The 17,057-nt window shown below is 44.4% G+C and overlaps 2 protein-coding genes across 6 annotated transcripts in view; one reads left to right on the plus strand and one right to left on the minus strand.

Moving 5' to 3' along the window:
* HOGA1 (4-hydroxy-2-oxoglutarate aldolase 1) overlaps positions 1-3,384 on the plus strand; it is a 36,005-nt gene extending 32,621 nt beyond the window's left edge. The window contains exon 7 of one of the 2 annotated variants that reach the window (XM_072626631.1): positions 1,704-3,384. In XM_072626631.1, the coding sequence (XP_072482732.1) occupies positions 1,704-1,853 (150 nt within the window). In that variant the 3' untranslated portion in view covers positions 1,854-3,384. The remainder of the gene's footprint in view (positions 1-1,703) is intronic. The other variant, XM_072626635.1, reaches the window with a different exon arrangement.
* On the minus strand, positions 3,265-14,313 carry MORN4 (MORN repeat containing 4). Of its 4 annotated transcripts, XM_072626679.1 has the most exons (6): positions 14,197-14,273; positions 10,251-10,444; positions 7,298-7,413; positions 6,055-6,169; positions 4,927-5,036; positions 3,265-4,622 (listed from the first exon to the last, which is right to left on the minus strand). In XM_072626679.1, exons 3-6 carry the CDS (start codon positions 7,404-7,406, stop codon positions 4,474-4,476), a joined length of 483 nt encoding a protein of 160 aa, XP_072482780.1. In that variant the 5' UTR covers positions 7,407-7,413; positions 10,251-10,444; positions 14,197-14,273; the 3' UTR covers positions 3,265-4,473. The 4 variants fall into 4 exon arrangements, with proteins under 4 accessions (XP_072482780.1, XP_072482788.1, XP_072482772.1 ...); XM_072626687.1 differs by lacking the exon at positions 10,251-10,444 and having other exon boundaries at positions 14,197-14,313; XM_072626671.1 differs by lacking the exons at positions 10,251-10,444; positions 14,197-14,273 and adding an exon at positions 8,507-8,582.
* Between the last annotated feature and the right edge of the window lie 2,744 nt (positions 14,314-17,057).

A 17,057-nucleotide genomic window follows, 5' to 3' on the forward strand; every position in this document is an offset into this window, starting at 1 on the left:
TCTGGGTACATGCTGCCCCTGAACATTAGCCATTCCTCTGTAAGGCTGGGCGACCTGCTCCTGTATCCCCCACTCACCCAAACATCCCTTCTGTGGAAAAAGAGAGGACACAAAGAGAGGGATTGATAGAGATGGACAGACGTCTATCTGACATGCAGACAGGCAGACAGAGAGAAGCAAACAAACACAGACTTATACACACAGAAGTTGTCTTGTAGCCAGGCTGAAAACAAGAATATTCTCTCCAAGTTCTTGGGGTACACCCTAGGGAGAGGGGTAGGATGACACTGGAGAAGAATCAGATTATATCTCTGTCATTATTAGGAAGGGAAGAACTACCTCACTGCCATCCCAATTCTGGGCATACTGGCACTGCCAACATTCCGCCTCACAGGAGATTCCCTTCTCTCCTATGTCAGCCCTGGACATAGGCTCAGGAATTCCAGGGCCACCTGTCTGAAGTCTGGGATGTGGTCTCAGCTCCCCTAACTGCAGTTTGATCTCAGCAGATTGCCCTGCCCCATTTGTACACAGTGTCCTCCCTCCTTCCCACCCCCTGCCAGACTTCTGCCCCATAGCTATATTTAGGAGTTTCCATGGCCTTCACTCCCCAAGCATCTAACCTGCCCTCTTCCCAAGTCTCTTAGGAGATCTACAGGGGGTCTTCAAGAGTTCTTTGGTGACTCATGGACTTTGGGGTCAGGCTATTAAGTTTTCTACCTCCGAGCCTCTTTCCCTCCTCCTCACCACCTAACTCTGTTATCCTGCCCCAGAAAGAGTGTAAAAGGCTGACTTCAGTCCTTAAGAACTCTGGATTTTGGAATGCCACCTCCATCATTTCTAAGGAATGCTGTCCTCTAGTGGATGTTTACTCATAACACAAAAGGGTTTTTTTGTTTTTAATCTTTTACAGAAAAAGATTTCCTTTGTTCAGTGAACTCCAAGGTTTTCAATGCAGGTCACAGATCAGGGAGAAACTGAAGCGGTTGAGGGTAGTGAGGAGGAAAAAGAGAAGTTGGGTTTTAGGGAGTGGTTTGAAGTTATTGAAGTAGGGAACACCAGGCCAATGAGTTACCTCCTAGGAGATATCCCTTCGAAGCCCCTCTCCTTCCTTGCTTCAGCCCTCCTGGCCTGCATTCTGGGCCCCAGACTCCAAAGCTGGGATCTCCAGGACCAGTCCAAGAGTTTGGACACTTTCCCCAAGGGGATGTGCCCTGATTGTTTGTCCCCCTCCCTTACCCTCCTGGCTGGGTTTTTGTTCATCCTAGAACTAAGGTGCTGAGAAGCAGTGTCAGGTAGGGGCTAGGAATGAGAGGAACCTAGTTCTCCTTTCCGTGTCCCACTAATAATCTGCTGCGAAACCTTGGGCAAGGTGTTTCATTTCCTTGGGTTTGTTTTCTCATCGATATGAAAAGGGGTTGGACAAAAGGATTTCTAGTCTCTTACAGATTTAAAAATGTGAAAAAACTCTCCATTTTTCCCTGTTTGACAGATCCTACAATCCTATACTCAACTCTCACTCACTACTAATTACCCTGTGTTTCCCAGTACTTGAAGCTTTGGTCCCAGATTTCCCCCTTGGTGTGATAGGCTTTGAAAAATTTTTATTCTAGGCTTAGGAGAGGTGGGGACCCTAACTTTGAGGGATGTATGTGTCTGTGCCCAGGATAAAGCTAGAAGCTACCTCTGACCTTTCCTTTCAGGTAACCCGACGCTTTGGGATCCCGGGGCTGAAAAAAGCCATGGACTGGTTTGGCTACTATGGGGGCCCTTGTCGTGCCCCTCTGAGTAAACTGAGCCCTGATGAAGAGGAGAAGCTACGCTTGGATTTCACTAGCAATGGCTGGCTATGAAGAGCCAGAGGAAGGGCAAGGCCATCCTCTGCCACGTCTCTAGTTGGCCTCTACTCCTCTACCCATAGCCTTAATTGTACAGTGGAGATGGGAGGGGGAACAATGGTGTCATCGCTTTTTGCTTACTCCCGTTCTTTCCCATAGCCCAGCCCCTAAGGATGTGACTCAACCTTTTTCAACCTCAGTTTTCTCATATGAAAAATGGGGGTAAAATCACCTACCTCACAGGGTTGTTGTGAGGATCTAATAAGTGTGAGCTATTATTATGGCCAGGCAAGTGGTAGCATCAGGACCACTTAATTCTCCCAGACTACAAACCTCACATCTGTTTCACAAAACCATATTTTTCAGAGTCCCTAGTTAACAAAAGGTACTTTTTGCTACTTTGGTCTCTGCTCCAGCCTTCTTCCTATGACCTCAGGATCCAGAAGGGAGGGGATGGGGGTGACAGATATTATATTCTGAAATAACGATGTCTGAGAGGTTGAAATAGAGGCTGCTGTTTGGTCCAGGAAATAGGTAGGGGAGGCTTGCACCCACTGATGGCAGCATGTGGAAAGAAAACCTAGAATAGAAAGGCTGAAAGACACAGACAAAAGCAAAGCCATTAACATTAACTACACTCCACTGCCATCACTGAGCCAACCACCTTGGGCGGGACCAGTATTTGTCAAGCTTTAAGCACAGTGCAGATTGTGCTTAACAGGAGCCATTTAACAAATGCTTCTTCCTTTCCCCTCAGCATCTCGGTACTCCATAACTCAACAGTACCTATCTATCTATTCTATGCATTTCCTGCATTTGGCAGGTAGGATGACAGGTTCGTGGGCCAGTCCCATCAGCCTTGTCAACTGCATGTATGCGGTGCCACCTGGTGGATAAATGTTACCGAAGCCATCTTTAGACTTCATTACTGAGGGGAATCCCAAATGAGACTTGGCCAAGTGTTCTGCCTTTGATTGGTAAAGCCATTGCTTTAGAACTTCAGTAATCCCCCTGGCCCCGATCATGTAATACTATTCATATAGACCAATAAACTACAGGGAAGCAAACTGGGTCCAGATCTGCCTGGACCCTCAGCCCTATATTTCCTTCCTGGATACCAAGAGGCCTTTGCCAGCCGAGCCCACCCACCATGGCGATTTTTGAGATCCACTCTGTTTCAGCACTTAAAACAGGCCCTAATGATGAAATGGAAGAGAAAGTCATACTCTCAAAGCCAGGTGAGCAGATCAATGAAAAGCCCAAAATAAGCTGGAGGGGACTAGGCTTACTGAGGGGCTTCTTGAATCTCAATTTATTACTGGCCCTTGGAAACAGCAAATGGGGCAATACTAGTCTAGTTACAGCTACAAAGAATAAGTAAGGATCAAAAGCAAGGGAACCATATATCAGCAGTTTGGGAGATGTGTTGATTCCTTACAAACACTTTTATTTCAACAGTAAAATCCAGCGATGATAGAGGCACACAGCTAGTATTTCCACCAAAATATGCTGCTAATAAAACATTTGATATGAGAATAATGGGAAATATAGTGTGTTCAAAGTCTCTGAATAAGCTTGGTGTGATGCTGATGAGCAGAGTTTTCATCTCCAGGTCTAATGTCCAGGGCTGGTGGTGAAAGAGTTATGGTGACCTGGATTTAGTCCATCAAATAGTTTTAGCTCAATGTATTTCTGAATGATCTGCATCCACCTTAGTCAAAATTCCAGGGATCTAGACAGGGGTTCACAAGGAGGATTTCAGCCTAACCAGTTCCTTTCCTGTCCTAAGAAAGCCTAGGTCAATCCTGGCCTTCACACATCGTTAGTGGGCCTGGAGGTCCCTGTTCTCTGCTCTACACGGGAGTTTAGGATTATGGTTTTATATCACTTTCTTACCCATATAAGAACAGCAATGAAGGTACATAAAGATTAGATGCAAAAATGAAGTCCTTTTGTGTAATGTCGTTACACTATAAAGTCAAGGACACATGAAGACCCATCATAGCACCCAAAGACTGGGAAAGAGGAGTTCAAGATTAGCCTGGCCAGTTCATATGACAGACCTGGAGCCCTAATTCCAAACAATAACAAAATGAGAAGGTGACCTAAGAAAAAATCTCCAACCTAGGCTTTTAAAGGCCTGCTGTATGCCTTCTCTCCCTGGTTCCCAGAGTCCATACTCCTTCCTGCCCCAGGAAGTCCAAGGCATGGGCCTCAGCTGAGGGGTAGCTGTTGGATCACCTCCCCCAAATGGAAGTGGGGCACTAAGTACACTGCAGGTGATCATGGGCCCAGGACAGAGTAGAAGGCAGCAAGGCTGGGAGCAGTGCAGGGATTTAGGGATGGAGAGTCCCAGGGTGTGGAAAAAGGCAGCTCATCTGAGCAGCAGCAAACAAGGGGCAGGACCAAGGCAAAACTGAAATCAACTGCTCTTTGTTCAGGAGGTCCAAGCTGTTGGAGGGCCTGTGGATGGCCCCAATCCACAATCTAACTCCTGACTGGCAGGCAAAGGGATGTGTCAGAAGGCAACTATTTGGTGTTTGTAACTCAAAGAATCTTGGGTCTGGTTCATTCCTTCCCCTGCAGTGGTGGGCCATCGGCTTGATTGCTCCTCCTGCAGAGCCAGGGTACCTCGTCAAACTGGGAGGTTCCGGGCTGACTCGGAAGCCCTTTGTGCCCGCTGGATCACTGCAGGACACTTTTCTCGCCGTAGCAACTTGTTATTCTCAAACAGACCTTCATTTCGAGGAACTCCGTGAGAACCATCAGGAAAAGTTAACAGGCCTGTGGGTTGAGATAAAAGAGGAAAAATTAGAGACATTGTTACAGGAAGCTACTCAAAGGTCTCAGTTCAAATCCAATTCAGAGAGGTTGAAAAATGCTTTACAAGCCCTGCTATCATATTGATGAGGACCATGAAGGGAAAAGATGAGGCTCTTAGGCCTCAGAGTAAAAAAAGAGAGGTTGCACTTAACAGATTAACTTCCCACCTATTCATGCTTAACAATCCAACTTTTTGGAACCAAGGGGAAGGCCCAGCCTTGACTAGATGAACTGAAAGAACAATTCACCTTTGGCTATTACTCACCAAAGCCATCTACTCGGCCACTCTTGAATTCCCCCTCAAAGGTCATGTTGTCATGGCGAATGAAAACTCCAACACCATTGAACTTTCCTTGGGCAAACTCCCCCTCGTATCTGTAGAGAGAGACACCAAGATTAACCATTTGGGGAGACACTCCTAGCTGAGACTGAGTGAACATATGGAAATAGCTCTAACCATACTCTACCAGAGTTAGTCACTGTGACATAGCCCAGGAAGGGAAAGAAGGGAACATAAGAGGAAAATGAGGGATGGAAGTGAGGAGAATAAGAGTCAAAAGGTGACTTCCCTCCTGGCCACTTCATAAAAGCTTCACAATCTTGAAATATTTAAGAGCTGTTGGGGGTGTAAGCTCAGTTTTCACGTGAACAGTCTCGGGCAGGTAAAAGTGAGGACTTCTAAACCTCAGAGTTCTCACGAGGCCCCCCTAGGGAACAGCTGGGGATTGAGGCGTGAAACACGGGTTATCTCGTGCATTTCCCCCTCTTCTCAGTGGGAAACTTGCTGGGGAGAGCATCCCACCCTTGAGATTGGTCCTGTGGTCTGAGCACACCTGTTGTTAATTAGCTAGGGGCTGAGAGTACGCAGGGTATTCACGTGCAAACTATGCGGGCGGGAGAGCTTAAGTAGGGACAGGAAAGCCTGAAGGCTCTCTTCTGGCTTCGGGGTCCCCTTTGGGGGTCCCTCCCCATTCTTCTTGCTGAAGGGCACTTAGAGGGAAGAGGGTCCCTCCCCTCTTCCACTCCCATCCTCTTGCTGTATGATCCTTGCCCCTTGGGAGGAGGAGGATTCCTCTCTCCTGAGGAAGAATTCACCCTGCATATGGATACCTAACTAAGACCCTGAATAAAGCCTAACCCTTGTTTGACTCTGGAAAGTCTCTTCTCTCAATACGTTTATCCGGATGGCCACTGAAGACCTGCGAAAGGTAAGAAGGCTCGGGTAGCTCATCGGCCTCAAGGCCGAACAAAGATCAGTCAAGAGAGCTGCACATGCTCTTCTGGCAGGATTTGCAGGGACTGGGACAGTTTAGCAAACTGTTTATCATTATCCCATTTGTAGACTGGAGCCTCCCTAGGCAAAGGCTGAGAGGGGAGAGGACCAAGTACCCACCTTGAGCCATCTGAGAAAGTCAGTACCCCGTAGCCATTAAAGAGCCCATTCTCAAAATGACCCAGGTAGGTGCCACCATCTGCAAACATCAGTTGACCAATGCCATGCCTGCGGCCTAAGCAAAGAAAAGGACAGGTGTCAGGCTGAAATGGGGCAGCTCCTGGGCACCTTCTCAAACACCTCTAATCCCTTCCCTTACAGACCACCGACTCAAAGAGGAAAGAGTTACCCTAAAAAATAAAAAGAGATGTTAGTGATATCAGTATGTTTTAGCATTTTAGTGCTGAAAGAGCAAGTAAAGCAAAGCACCAAAGCTGCCATTTTGAAGGCAATGGGACTTCCTGGAACTTCTCTTCCTTAATTTATAACCATCTGGTTTGGATTCTCTTCTCATGCGAAAGTGACAAGAAAAATCTAGAAAGAACATCTCGATAAAAACACTGCCCATCGGCAGTGTGAAAGATGCAGGACAAAAAAGATGGACTCTTACAGCACTTGCTAAGATTTTACATCTCTGGGGGTGCTCTATTTTGCCCACTGAATTGGCCAGGAAACAAAGTAAGATGCCGGGTGAACAATAATGCTCCTGAGACAATGGAGAATGGAGTTTATTTTAGGGACAAAAAAAATGTAATTTCCTGGGGCTACTCAGAAGTTACAGGTGAGTTCTTGGAGGGCATGAAGACAGGCAGATGACACTTGGGAGAAGGAAAAAGGCTTGGAATGAGGTGAGGTAAGGAAGGTGACATCACTCCTTCAGGTTAGGTACTCAGGCAAGCTTCCGTAACAGAATGTTTCAGTTGTAGTAACATGAAATCTGTCCTAGTATGTCACAAAAGGAATGAGGTCAAACCAGGGGAAACATATAATCTATTCTTCTAGCTGTATACTACCAGAATAATTTAGGCTGAATCCACGAGATCCTTAATTCTTGCGCTTTTAAAATAGTTTTGTTTTACTCCCATGCATACAAAGGGAACTATTTACTAATATTAAATAAATACTTAAGTCACATCATTTACAGATGTTGAACCAATCCAAATTTTGCAGAATGGGTAGGGTGTGGGCTGATGAGGGGAGACTAACATCGCATGTTTCCTCTTTTACTCAGACAGTTATAATGCAAAGAAGAGATGCTAGGGAAAACAGATGACCTGGCAAAGTTGATTCAAATACTCTAACACATTTTCCCTTCATCCAGAAAGGAATTCTCCTCTCTGGAGACCTCCAACGTCCTTCTCACCCTCCTTCCACTCGCCACGATATTCCTCCCCGCTGGAGTAGGTGAAGGAGCCTTTTGTCAGGGTCATGGTGACAGCCACAGGAAACAGGTAGAGGCCTGCTATCGTCATAGGACAGCTAGAGGAAAGGAAAGCAGCCTTGCAGATATGTTTGAAAAAGCTTTATCAGCCCACCCAAATGTTTATGAATTCAAACACATCCTATGAAAAGCCTTTTCCCCAACCACCATTATTGCTTCTTAAGTATTCTCACCTTCTAGCCAACTCCTTTACCTTATTTTAAAAATATGAGCTACATCCTATTTTCTAAGATTCCAGGGGAGGCAAGAAGAATTAATAAAAGGAAGGCCTGCTCTGCTTACTAAGCATAAAAGACCTGCCTCTGAGGAACTTAACAATTTATTTGTTGATGTAAGACTAACACAAAATGAAACAAAAATGAACAACATAAGGCACAATTAAATCTGAAATTGTGTGTTCTAATCATAAATACTGGCAACATGCTAAAGAAAGGGAGACTAATTAAGACTGGATTGCCTGTGAAAAACTTCATGAAAGTAGGGGTGAGAGCAGAGAACATTTACTATCACAGAAAATTTAGGCACTAAATGCCCTAAATTTTCTATGACAGTTCATTATTGGGATTCTGACATCTTAAAATTAGAAATTGATTCAACCAAATTCAATAATTTTTGCCCACAAAATGGAAAATATATATGTTAGGCAGTGAATATGAGAGAAAGAGAGTGAGGGGTCACTGGCTGGGAAGCTGCTGAGCTAGAAATTCTTACCCTGATAGAGCAGGTGTTTCTACTGTGTGTGTGTGTGTGTGTGTGTGTGTGTGTGTGTGTGTGCGCGTGTGCGTGTGCGTGTGTGAGACAGAGACAGAGACAGAGAGACAGAGAGAGACAGCGAGAGAGATGGGGGGAGGGAGGGAGAGAGAGAGGGAGATGGAGAGAGACAGAGAGAGGGAGGGAGAAGTAGAGGGAGAGGGAGAGGGAGAAAGAGAGAGGGAGGGAGGGAGGGAGGGAGAGAGGGAGAGAGAGAGAATAAATGCTGTGTCTGGGGAGTCATTGGAACCAAAGAGCTAGCAGGGACTTCAAATGTTACCAATCCAACCCAAACCTGAGTAGAAATCCCTTCTACGTCATCCTTGATAGGTGGTCATTCAGTTTCCTCTCAAAAACCTTCAATACTGGGACACTGGCTACCTTGGGAGGCAGCTCATTCCACTATTAGAGAGCTTTCTTCATTAGTAAATTCTTCTTACAAGTCCAAAGGTACCTCTCTGCAACTTCCACTAGGACTCTGAGTTCTGCCTTCTAGGGGCAAACAAAACAGGTGTAATGCCTCTGTCTCATGACTGTACTTCAAATACATAAAAATCAGAACCATTTCCCCCTGAAGTTTTCTCTAGGCTAAACATTCTCACTTCCCTTCACTGATCTTCACAGGGAATGGTCCCCATATGCTAGAACCAGGGCTAAGCACAGTGAGACTATGTGTAGCCTTCTCATTCTGAGGAATAATGCTTCCATTACTCTGGCTTGGGACTATGCTAGTTCTTCTCCTTGACACATAATGATGGCCTTCTTGGACACTAGAAGAGCCCCTGAAAATCTGCCAGGTCTGTCACATGAATTATCTCACTGCTCCCTCTGATGCAGGCATGATTATCCCCATTCTGGAGATGAGGAAATCGCAGCTCAGAGGTCCAGTAATGTGCCCATGCTCACACACCTTGTGTCAGAAGGGAAATTTGGATAAAAGGTGTTTCTGATATGATGTATGACACCTTGTCCACAATGCCAGATGTTTCTGTAACAATATACTACCCCAGTGACTCATTCTGAATCGTGGTCTTCTAAATCTCACTCAGGATTTTTTCATATAATTGTTTAGCCACATCACATTCATCCTATACTTTTGGTTGATTCCCGCCAGCCCCCCACCCCCACCCCAGTAAAGGAACTTTATATTTCTCCTTTCAGGTTTCATTCCAATAGTTTTGGTTCTTCATTCTAGTCTGATGAAGTCCATCATTTTACCTATTTAGCTATCCCTCCTAGTTTTTTCATCCACAAATTTTGATGGACATACCATCTATACCTTCATCCAAATAACTGACTAAAGTGAACACAACCAGGATAAAGGTGGAACTCTGTGGCATTCCATCAGAGACTCCCCTCTAGTATGTCATGATTCATAGAATCATCATTCTTTAGGCCTGATCATCCAATTCCAAATCGTCCCCCACATTTCTCCATCCGGACCATAATGAGATCATGAGACCCTCTGTCAAATGCCTTACTGAAATCTGAGAGTGCTATGTATGTAGGTTCTCTTCATCTATCATTCTAATAATTCTGTCTAAAAAGGAAGTCGCCTGGCATAACTTGTTCACGATGAACTCCTACTGATTCATAGTGGCCAGTAGGGCATCCCAAGCCTGCACTGAAAAGGTCGGATTTCTCTATTCCTGACCTGCCCTGAATATCCTGATGACCTATTTTTCTCCAAACAAATACAGAGCCTGCTGTCTAACATGCTTTTTCATCCATTAGTGTTCCAGGCCCTCAGCTCTGGTTTCAGATTCACAAGGCCCTTATCTCAGCAGCTTAGCATCAGACAATGTCTGGGTGCAGGTCAACGCGACTCCATTGCAAATACAACATTAATGAGAGCAAGGGGAATGGTTTTCCACCAGAACTCTAGGGGATAACTCTTTCCAGTTCAGATAGTCGTTTTGATAAAGACTAAGGTTGTTCTCCCCGACATAACAAGCCAAATCATTAGAGGCAGTGTAATCTATGACCATCGTTCCACTCATTTAAGATCAAACAGGATTTATGGAAAGATATAGTGCTGTAGATTCTATCTCTGAAAAAATAATTTCAAAAGCAAATTCAATGTTACTATTTCCATAGGAAGGTTATGCTAGGGTAATTTCTTTACCAAGTTCAGTTGAAACAAATAAACATTGCTGTGTCTCAAAGATTTGCAAGGGTTCACTCCAGGATGTTTTGTGGAAGGGACTAGTATGAGATTAGCACTCCCACTGATTCATTTCCCTCTCCTGAGAGCTACACAGAAGTCCTAGTCAGAGTTACTGCTTGGCTGGAGGAACTGAACCTCTGTTTCTGAGGAACCTGTTGGATATTGGAAGAAAGGATATAAGACATTAGCTTTATTGACTGAGAAGGCACTAAATGGCTCTTGGTGTGTTATTTGTTGGCCCTTTGGGAATAAAGCCCAAATATATTAAGAAAGCTAATGAAATACTACGGATTACTTTCTTGGTACTAAGACTCATTTCAGGAGGCTCTGCCTTGCCACTTTCTTTCATTGGGTTTTACAGTATAAGCTACAGATTCCCCAGGAAGTGTGGCCTATGTTCCTGGCAGTTGTCTACTGGATACAGAATTTGAACCACACATACATATTCCTAAGTGTACAAGTAAGAGTGCCATTGGAAAAAAACCATTTGAGATCACTGGATCTCAGCCAACATCTGTTTTTTAGCAGCAGCTGCGACAAGTGTCTACATCTTATTGCTGCTTCAGGGGCAATAGAGAGATTTACTGCTTTGACTTCCATAATTATTCAAACTGATTGATAGACAGTTTGCACTGCCAATAGCTCAGAAGTAGAATTTTATCACTGAACCTGGTCCCTGAGACAAATTTACTAATTTAAAAAAATGCAACCTCTGCTAACAAAGCCTGGGACTTAATTAGTATATAATAAAAAAAGCTAGAGCACAGATTACTTAACAAGAAACTCACATCAATATTTGTAGCAGTTATTAAAATGATCACTTTAAAGAGGATATAGGGACTCTAGACTTAGATTCCAGGTTTCTAAGTGAAATACAGCCACAAAGGCAAGATGATTCATGATTCTAAAGAGACACCTACCTTTTCTGTACTCTGAATAAGTGAATGAGCTACAAAAGCTACAAAGCTTCATGCTGAACATTTGCCCAAAAGTAAATAACTCTGCTGTCTCGGAGGATGGATGTACTAACATGTGACTCAGCCCTCACAATGGAATTACCATTTTATGAGTACAGGGTAACCTGTTCCCAAATAAAGATGGCTGCTTTATATAGGGACAAATTCTCCTAAGCTAAAGCACGTTTTATTTAAGTGTCTACCTTACCTGCTTATGTACTTTTCTACAATATTCGCAAAACATAACATTCCCAGATAATGGTCACACACTTAAATTTCAACAAAGCTCGATCCTTGATTAAAAAGGATATTGGTACTTAGGTTTTAAGAATACTAAAGAGAAGGAAATAAAGACTGTTACATGCCAGCCAGGCCTTGAAACTCAATTTAGATACTTAGATGGATTTTGGATTCCACTGATATGGATACTTTCTCTAGTAGTGTAGATCTAAACCCACCTATACCTTCTCCTCCTATCTTGTACAACTCCTGTCCAGATCCCCTGTAAATAAATCCTCCACAGCAGAATCAAGTCAACCTGACAGGGAAGGGGGAAAGGAAAGGGAAAGGGAAAGAGAGAATCTCTAGATTTTAACAATGTGTGGGTAACCACAAAGATTGCGGGCTATCCAACAGTTCTCCCTAGGTCTTGCTATATAATCATGTAATCTTTTTTCCATTTGTAAATCTTTGATGATATTCTAGTTTACAATATTTCTCCTGGGTAGTTCTTCACTGGTAATGTACTACCATCAGTTCATACCCACCATATACCTTCTCTGTTGCCCTCTGGGTGACCCTTTAATTTGGGGACTTTGATAACTCAGCCAGACATCACCAGGAAAATACTGTTAAAAAGCTGGGAAATAATTTTGAGAAGAAGCTCAGGATCACTTAAAAGCACTGTACAGTCTCCCCAAGAGTAATTCTGCCTGCCCTCCTCCTGTCCACCTCTTGGGCACAGTTCACTGTCCATTTACAATGTTTGTACAAGATAGTTGTATAGATGGACAAACTCTGGTGATTGTTTATTCTGTTGTATAACATAGTCTGAATAATAGGAATTCTTCCATTAGGTTTTCCTGTGTGAATAATCAGGATAAAAACTTTTGAGTGATTATAGCTCTTACATAGTTGGCTCTGTAATATTCTGGGGTTTGATGTAATTAGCACAATGTATTCCACAAACAAGTGCATTTGGAGACCCTTAACATCTATAGAAAATTCTTCTTCCACTTATCCTTTGCTCTGAACATAAGACAATTCTCCATAACAATGGCACTCCTGGCAAACATGTGTCTCCCTGTTTTATGACTAATTTGATAATAAAAAGCAGAGTCATTAGAGTTATCTCTGTTATTACATCTTTCATGGGATATATGATTTTGACATATGCATGGGGGGATACATTCTTAGAGAAGAGCCTTTAAGGAAGTGTCTTGTCTTATTGAATCGAATGTCCTTTTATAGTAAAAAACAAAACAAAACAATAAGCACAGTGTTTTGTATCCTCTATACCTTACAATCAATCAATTGTATGACTATAAAAACAGAACATGTTTTGTGAAAGCCACCTGTTCCTTTCTCATACCTTCATCAAGGATGCCCTTGTTACATATGTAGATTATGGCTATAAAAATGTTGGAGAGCTGGGAACTTAGACCAATACTTACTGATAGTCTCCCAATTTTGTATGTATATATGTGTGTGTTACTATTTAGGTCTAAGGTTTTTTGACATGCCTTTGGCATCCTCCTGTCATTCAGATACCTTAAGAAAGAATCCCCCAACACTGTCACCTTAACAGGGACTTTCTCTGTATATTTTAGGTCTATTTTAGTCACTCCTCATCTTAGCTTTTTTCCAGGCACTGAGAGGTCAGAGGCTAAATATGCTGGCTCTACCCCTGTTATTAAGGGTAAAAAAAAAAAAGTTTTTAATAAAATCTTTATTGATACTGCATCTTCTATTACATGACCAGAAGATGATGATCCAAGAAGGATCAAATATTCTTCCTCAATATTTCAAATCTCCATCATCATCATCATCCTTCCATTTCCAGCTAGACCACAGAAAAGGTACATGTGAATTCACGATGGACCTACTCTGATGATAATCATCAAAGAAAGAGCTCAAGTGATCGTTGATTTAGAGTTGGAAGGGGCTTGAAAGGTCATCTAGCCCAGCCCCCTCATTTGCATATGAGGAAACTGAGGCTTAGAGAGGTTGAAGGACTTCATATTTGTCCCAGATCATATATGTAGCCAAACGGCAGACCTAGGCAGAATTTGAAACTGAGTACTCTGAGTCCAAATCCAGTCGTCTTTTTAGGTGCCAGGAGCTCAAGGTTTCAATGTAACATGAGTGGGAAATGTATTTGAAATGTTCGTGCAGAGAAACATCAAATCGAATGGAAACAAAGTGTCATTAACATCTAAGAGTCCGAGTTGGGAAGTTTTCGAGGCAGGTCGGAATACGGAAAGCAAGGGAGAGGAGAGAGAGGAGAGGAGAGGGGAGGGGAGGGGAGGGGAGGGGAGGGGAGGGCAGGGGAGGAGGAGGAGGCTGGCTGGCAGAAGAGCAGCCAGAGGAAATGAGCCCCTGTGTCAGAGTCAGCCCCGTAACCTCTCGGAACCTCGGTTTCCTCCTCTGTAAACTGGGGAGAGTTTTTCCTCCCCAGGGGGTCGTGAGGCTGCGATGACCTGATGCACCCTTGGGGCGCCATACAAACAAGCGAGGCAGGATCGGGTTTTGTACTATCGTTACCAGCGATCCGCTCACGCCGCCCGTTCCCACCCGCGCCCTGGAGGCAGGGCCTGGCTCGGAGGGCTCCGCTAGCACAGGACAAGCTCAGCATCCCCGCGTCCGCTGCATCCCTCGCCACACCCACCGCCACACCCACCGCCACCTCCAACCCGTGCCCTCTCCCCCGCCCCGCCCGGCTAGCTGACCTGGGCTCCCCCGAGACCCCGAGTCTCGGCTGCGGCGTCCCCGACTCTGCCTGAACAGCCGCTGCGGCCTGCCGCTCCACCGCCTCCCTCGGACCCCTCCAGCCGCCCCGCCCACTCCGGGACCCCGGCGCGGCACCGAGCAGAGTCCCCGCCGCCCGTTGGTTGTTACCTCGGCAACCGGCAGCAACGCCTCTTCTCATTGGCCGTTCCGCTTCAGTCTACGCCATCTTTGTGAGGGGCGAAGAGTGTAACGAAGGGATTTGTCGTTGGAGGGAGAGGGCCCGAGAACGGGAGTTCCGGGCAGCATTGTGCCCTGCCATCCCCCATCCTCTGAGGATATTACTAGCAACCTGTGTATCACCCTTAGGAGGGGACGGCTGGTGCAAGACTCTTAAACCAGAAGCACTCCAGTAACTTTTATAAGCCTCTCTGCACCCTTCTCCAGTATCACCATTGTGAAGCATCATCACTGCCCTGAGTTTTTCCACCTATGAATTTGCACCATTCATGTGCTAATATATCTAAGATGCTTTGCCTTCCCTCCTTTCTTTGCAGAGGTGGGGACCATGGGTGCTGAGTACATCGTCAGACTTAATCGTCGTGTTGCTTAGTTTTGCTTGCTTCAGCCAAACACCCCCCTCCCTCCCAGATCTTCAATGCTTGACTGGTCTAATAGCTTGGATGAGTTGGGAGTCTCCAATTCTATTCCTTCTGTCAGCGTCCTCCAACGAGACGGTCCATCTTCCTGCTCTAGCTTTTTGTTTTTTCCCCCTGGCTGTCCCCATTGCTCTCCCTCCTCATCTTTCCTCCCGGCTTCAACAGAAAAGGGGTAAATGAAACTTTAGGACTAGACTTTTTTATCTGATAACAAAAATCAGAACATATCCCCAGGTACACATTCCAGCAAATAGTTTCATATGTGTAACAGAGATGGATTGGCACCTGGAGACCCATCTTTGGAGCATACATAGATATTCCCTCTGTAGTTTCAATGCAAGCAACCATTTGGAACTTGGAGTGAACCTATGTCCAGTCATATGTGATTGAGAGGCATGAATGATGGTGAAAAGACTTCCTAATTGGTTCAGGGGTACAGAAATTGAGTGAGCATGCAAAAAAGGTATGCCCCTTCTTTTATTTTTTCTTTCCTTTGCAGGCAAGACTACTTCGAGCAATCTCAAATTGACCACTGGGTTCAGGGGATACAATGTAGGACTTTGACTCAGGGAGACTTGAGTATTCAGATACTTACTAGCTTTGTGACCCTGGGTGAGTCACTTAAGTTCTCTGTGTCTCAGTTTCCTTATCTGTAAAATGAAACAAATAATAACACCTATCTTAAAGGGTTGTTAGGAGGATCAAATGAGTTTACATTTGTAAAGAATTTTGCAAACTTTATAAAGTGCTATATAAATGCTAACTACTGTGGTGGATGTGAGCACATGGTCTCTTCTGTCTCTGATTTTTTTTCTTTTTTGCTATTATGTGAATGAGTCTTGTGAGTGGATATGTTTAGGCAGTGACTTTATGAGTTCAGGAGAGCCAGAGGTAAATGGTAGCAGTATTGGTGATCACAGGTATCCTAGTGGCTACAGATGAATGTGGGAACAGTCACTGGCTGAACAGTCAATGGGTGAACCTTCAGGCAACATGACCCTTTCATGACAGATAGAAGGGGACTGCCTATGGATTCAGTCCTTGGAGGCCAGCAGAGAGCTACATCTAAAGGAAACGTGGTGAAGATTCTATGAAGGGAGAAAATGAATCTCAGTGCCAAGAGATGCAAGCTATCTTTCTGCCCCATAGTGGTACAGGACCTGGAATCAGGAAGACCTGGAATCAGGAAGACCTGAGTTTAAATGTGGCTTCCGACAGAAGGATTCTAACAAAGAAGAGATTTTATAATTTTATTTTAGAGGTAATAGGGAATCTCTGGAGTTTATTGAATAGGAGTGTGTGTAACATTTTAAGATCACTTTAATGGCTGAGTGGAAGATGGACTAGACCATAGAAGTACTTAAGGGCAAGGGAGACCAATTAACAGGCAACTAGCTTAGGCACGAGGTAATAAAGGCCTCTACTAGGCATGACAGAGGAGAGAAGGGTGCATATTCAAGAGATATTGTGAAGGCAGAATGGACAGGACTTGACAACTAGTTAGATATGCGGGTTGAGAGAGAGGAGGAGTTGAGGAAGCCACATAGGTTGTAAACCTAGGTGGTTGGGAGGATGGTGGTACCTTGATAGTATTGTTGTTGTGTTCGTCCTTCATTACTGAAGAAGACCATGCCATCAGAGAAATGATGACATGACTTTGCACTTGACTTTGTTTTGAGTGAGGGAGGGCTGTGCAGGTCACTAGCCTCACTTCTCCTCCAGAGCCATTGATATTCATCAGGATGACTGGAGATGACCCAGGATGAGGCAACTGGGGTTAAGCGACTTGCCCAAAGTCAGACAGTTACTGATTGTCAAGTGTCTGAGGTAAGATTTGAACTCAGGTCCTCCTGACTCCTGCACTGGTACCCTTGATAGTATAGGGAACTTAGGAAGAGGAGCAGGTTTGGGGGTGAAGAAAATGTCCAGTTTTGGAAATGTTGAGTCTAGGATGTCTATAGCACATTCAAGTGAGATGTCCAAAAGGTAGTTGGAGATGTGAAGCTGCAAGGTTGAGAGAAGTTAGGGATGGATAAGTAAGTCTGAGAATTATTGCTTAGAGATGATCATTGAATCCATAGGAACTGATGAGATCACCACTGTTCATGGTAGAAAGCCCAAAAATAAACCAATTCAACAAATGTTTTCTTTGGCCTCCAAACTAGGAATTTATGGGAAGAGTTGGATACTGGATTTAATCAATT

The sequence above is a fragment of the Notamacropus eugenii genome, chromosome 1, assembly GCF_028372415.1.
Source record: "Notamacropus eugenii isolate mMacEug1 chromosome 1, mMacEug1.pri_v2, whole genome shotgun sequence".
In the NCBI taxonomy this organism is placed as follows: domain Eukaryota; kingdom Metazoa; phylum Chordata; class Mammalia; order Diprotodontia; family Macropodidae; genus Notamacropus; species Notamacropus eugenii.

What these genes read in the sequence shown, in the direction of transcription:
- MORN4 (XM_072626671.1), bottom strand. An exon ending in ACTTTCTCAGATGGCTCAAG is followed by an intron (nt 5,037 to 6,054) that starts GTGGGTACTTGG and finishes CTCTCTCTACAG; the next exon opens with ATACGAGGGGGAGTTTGCCC. An exon ending in TGGCCGAGTAGATGGCTTTG is followed by an intron (nt 4,623 to 4,926) that starts GTGAGTAATAGC and finishes CTCAACCCACAG; the next exon opens with GCCTGTTAACTTTTCCTGAT.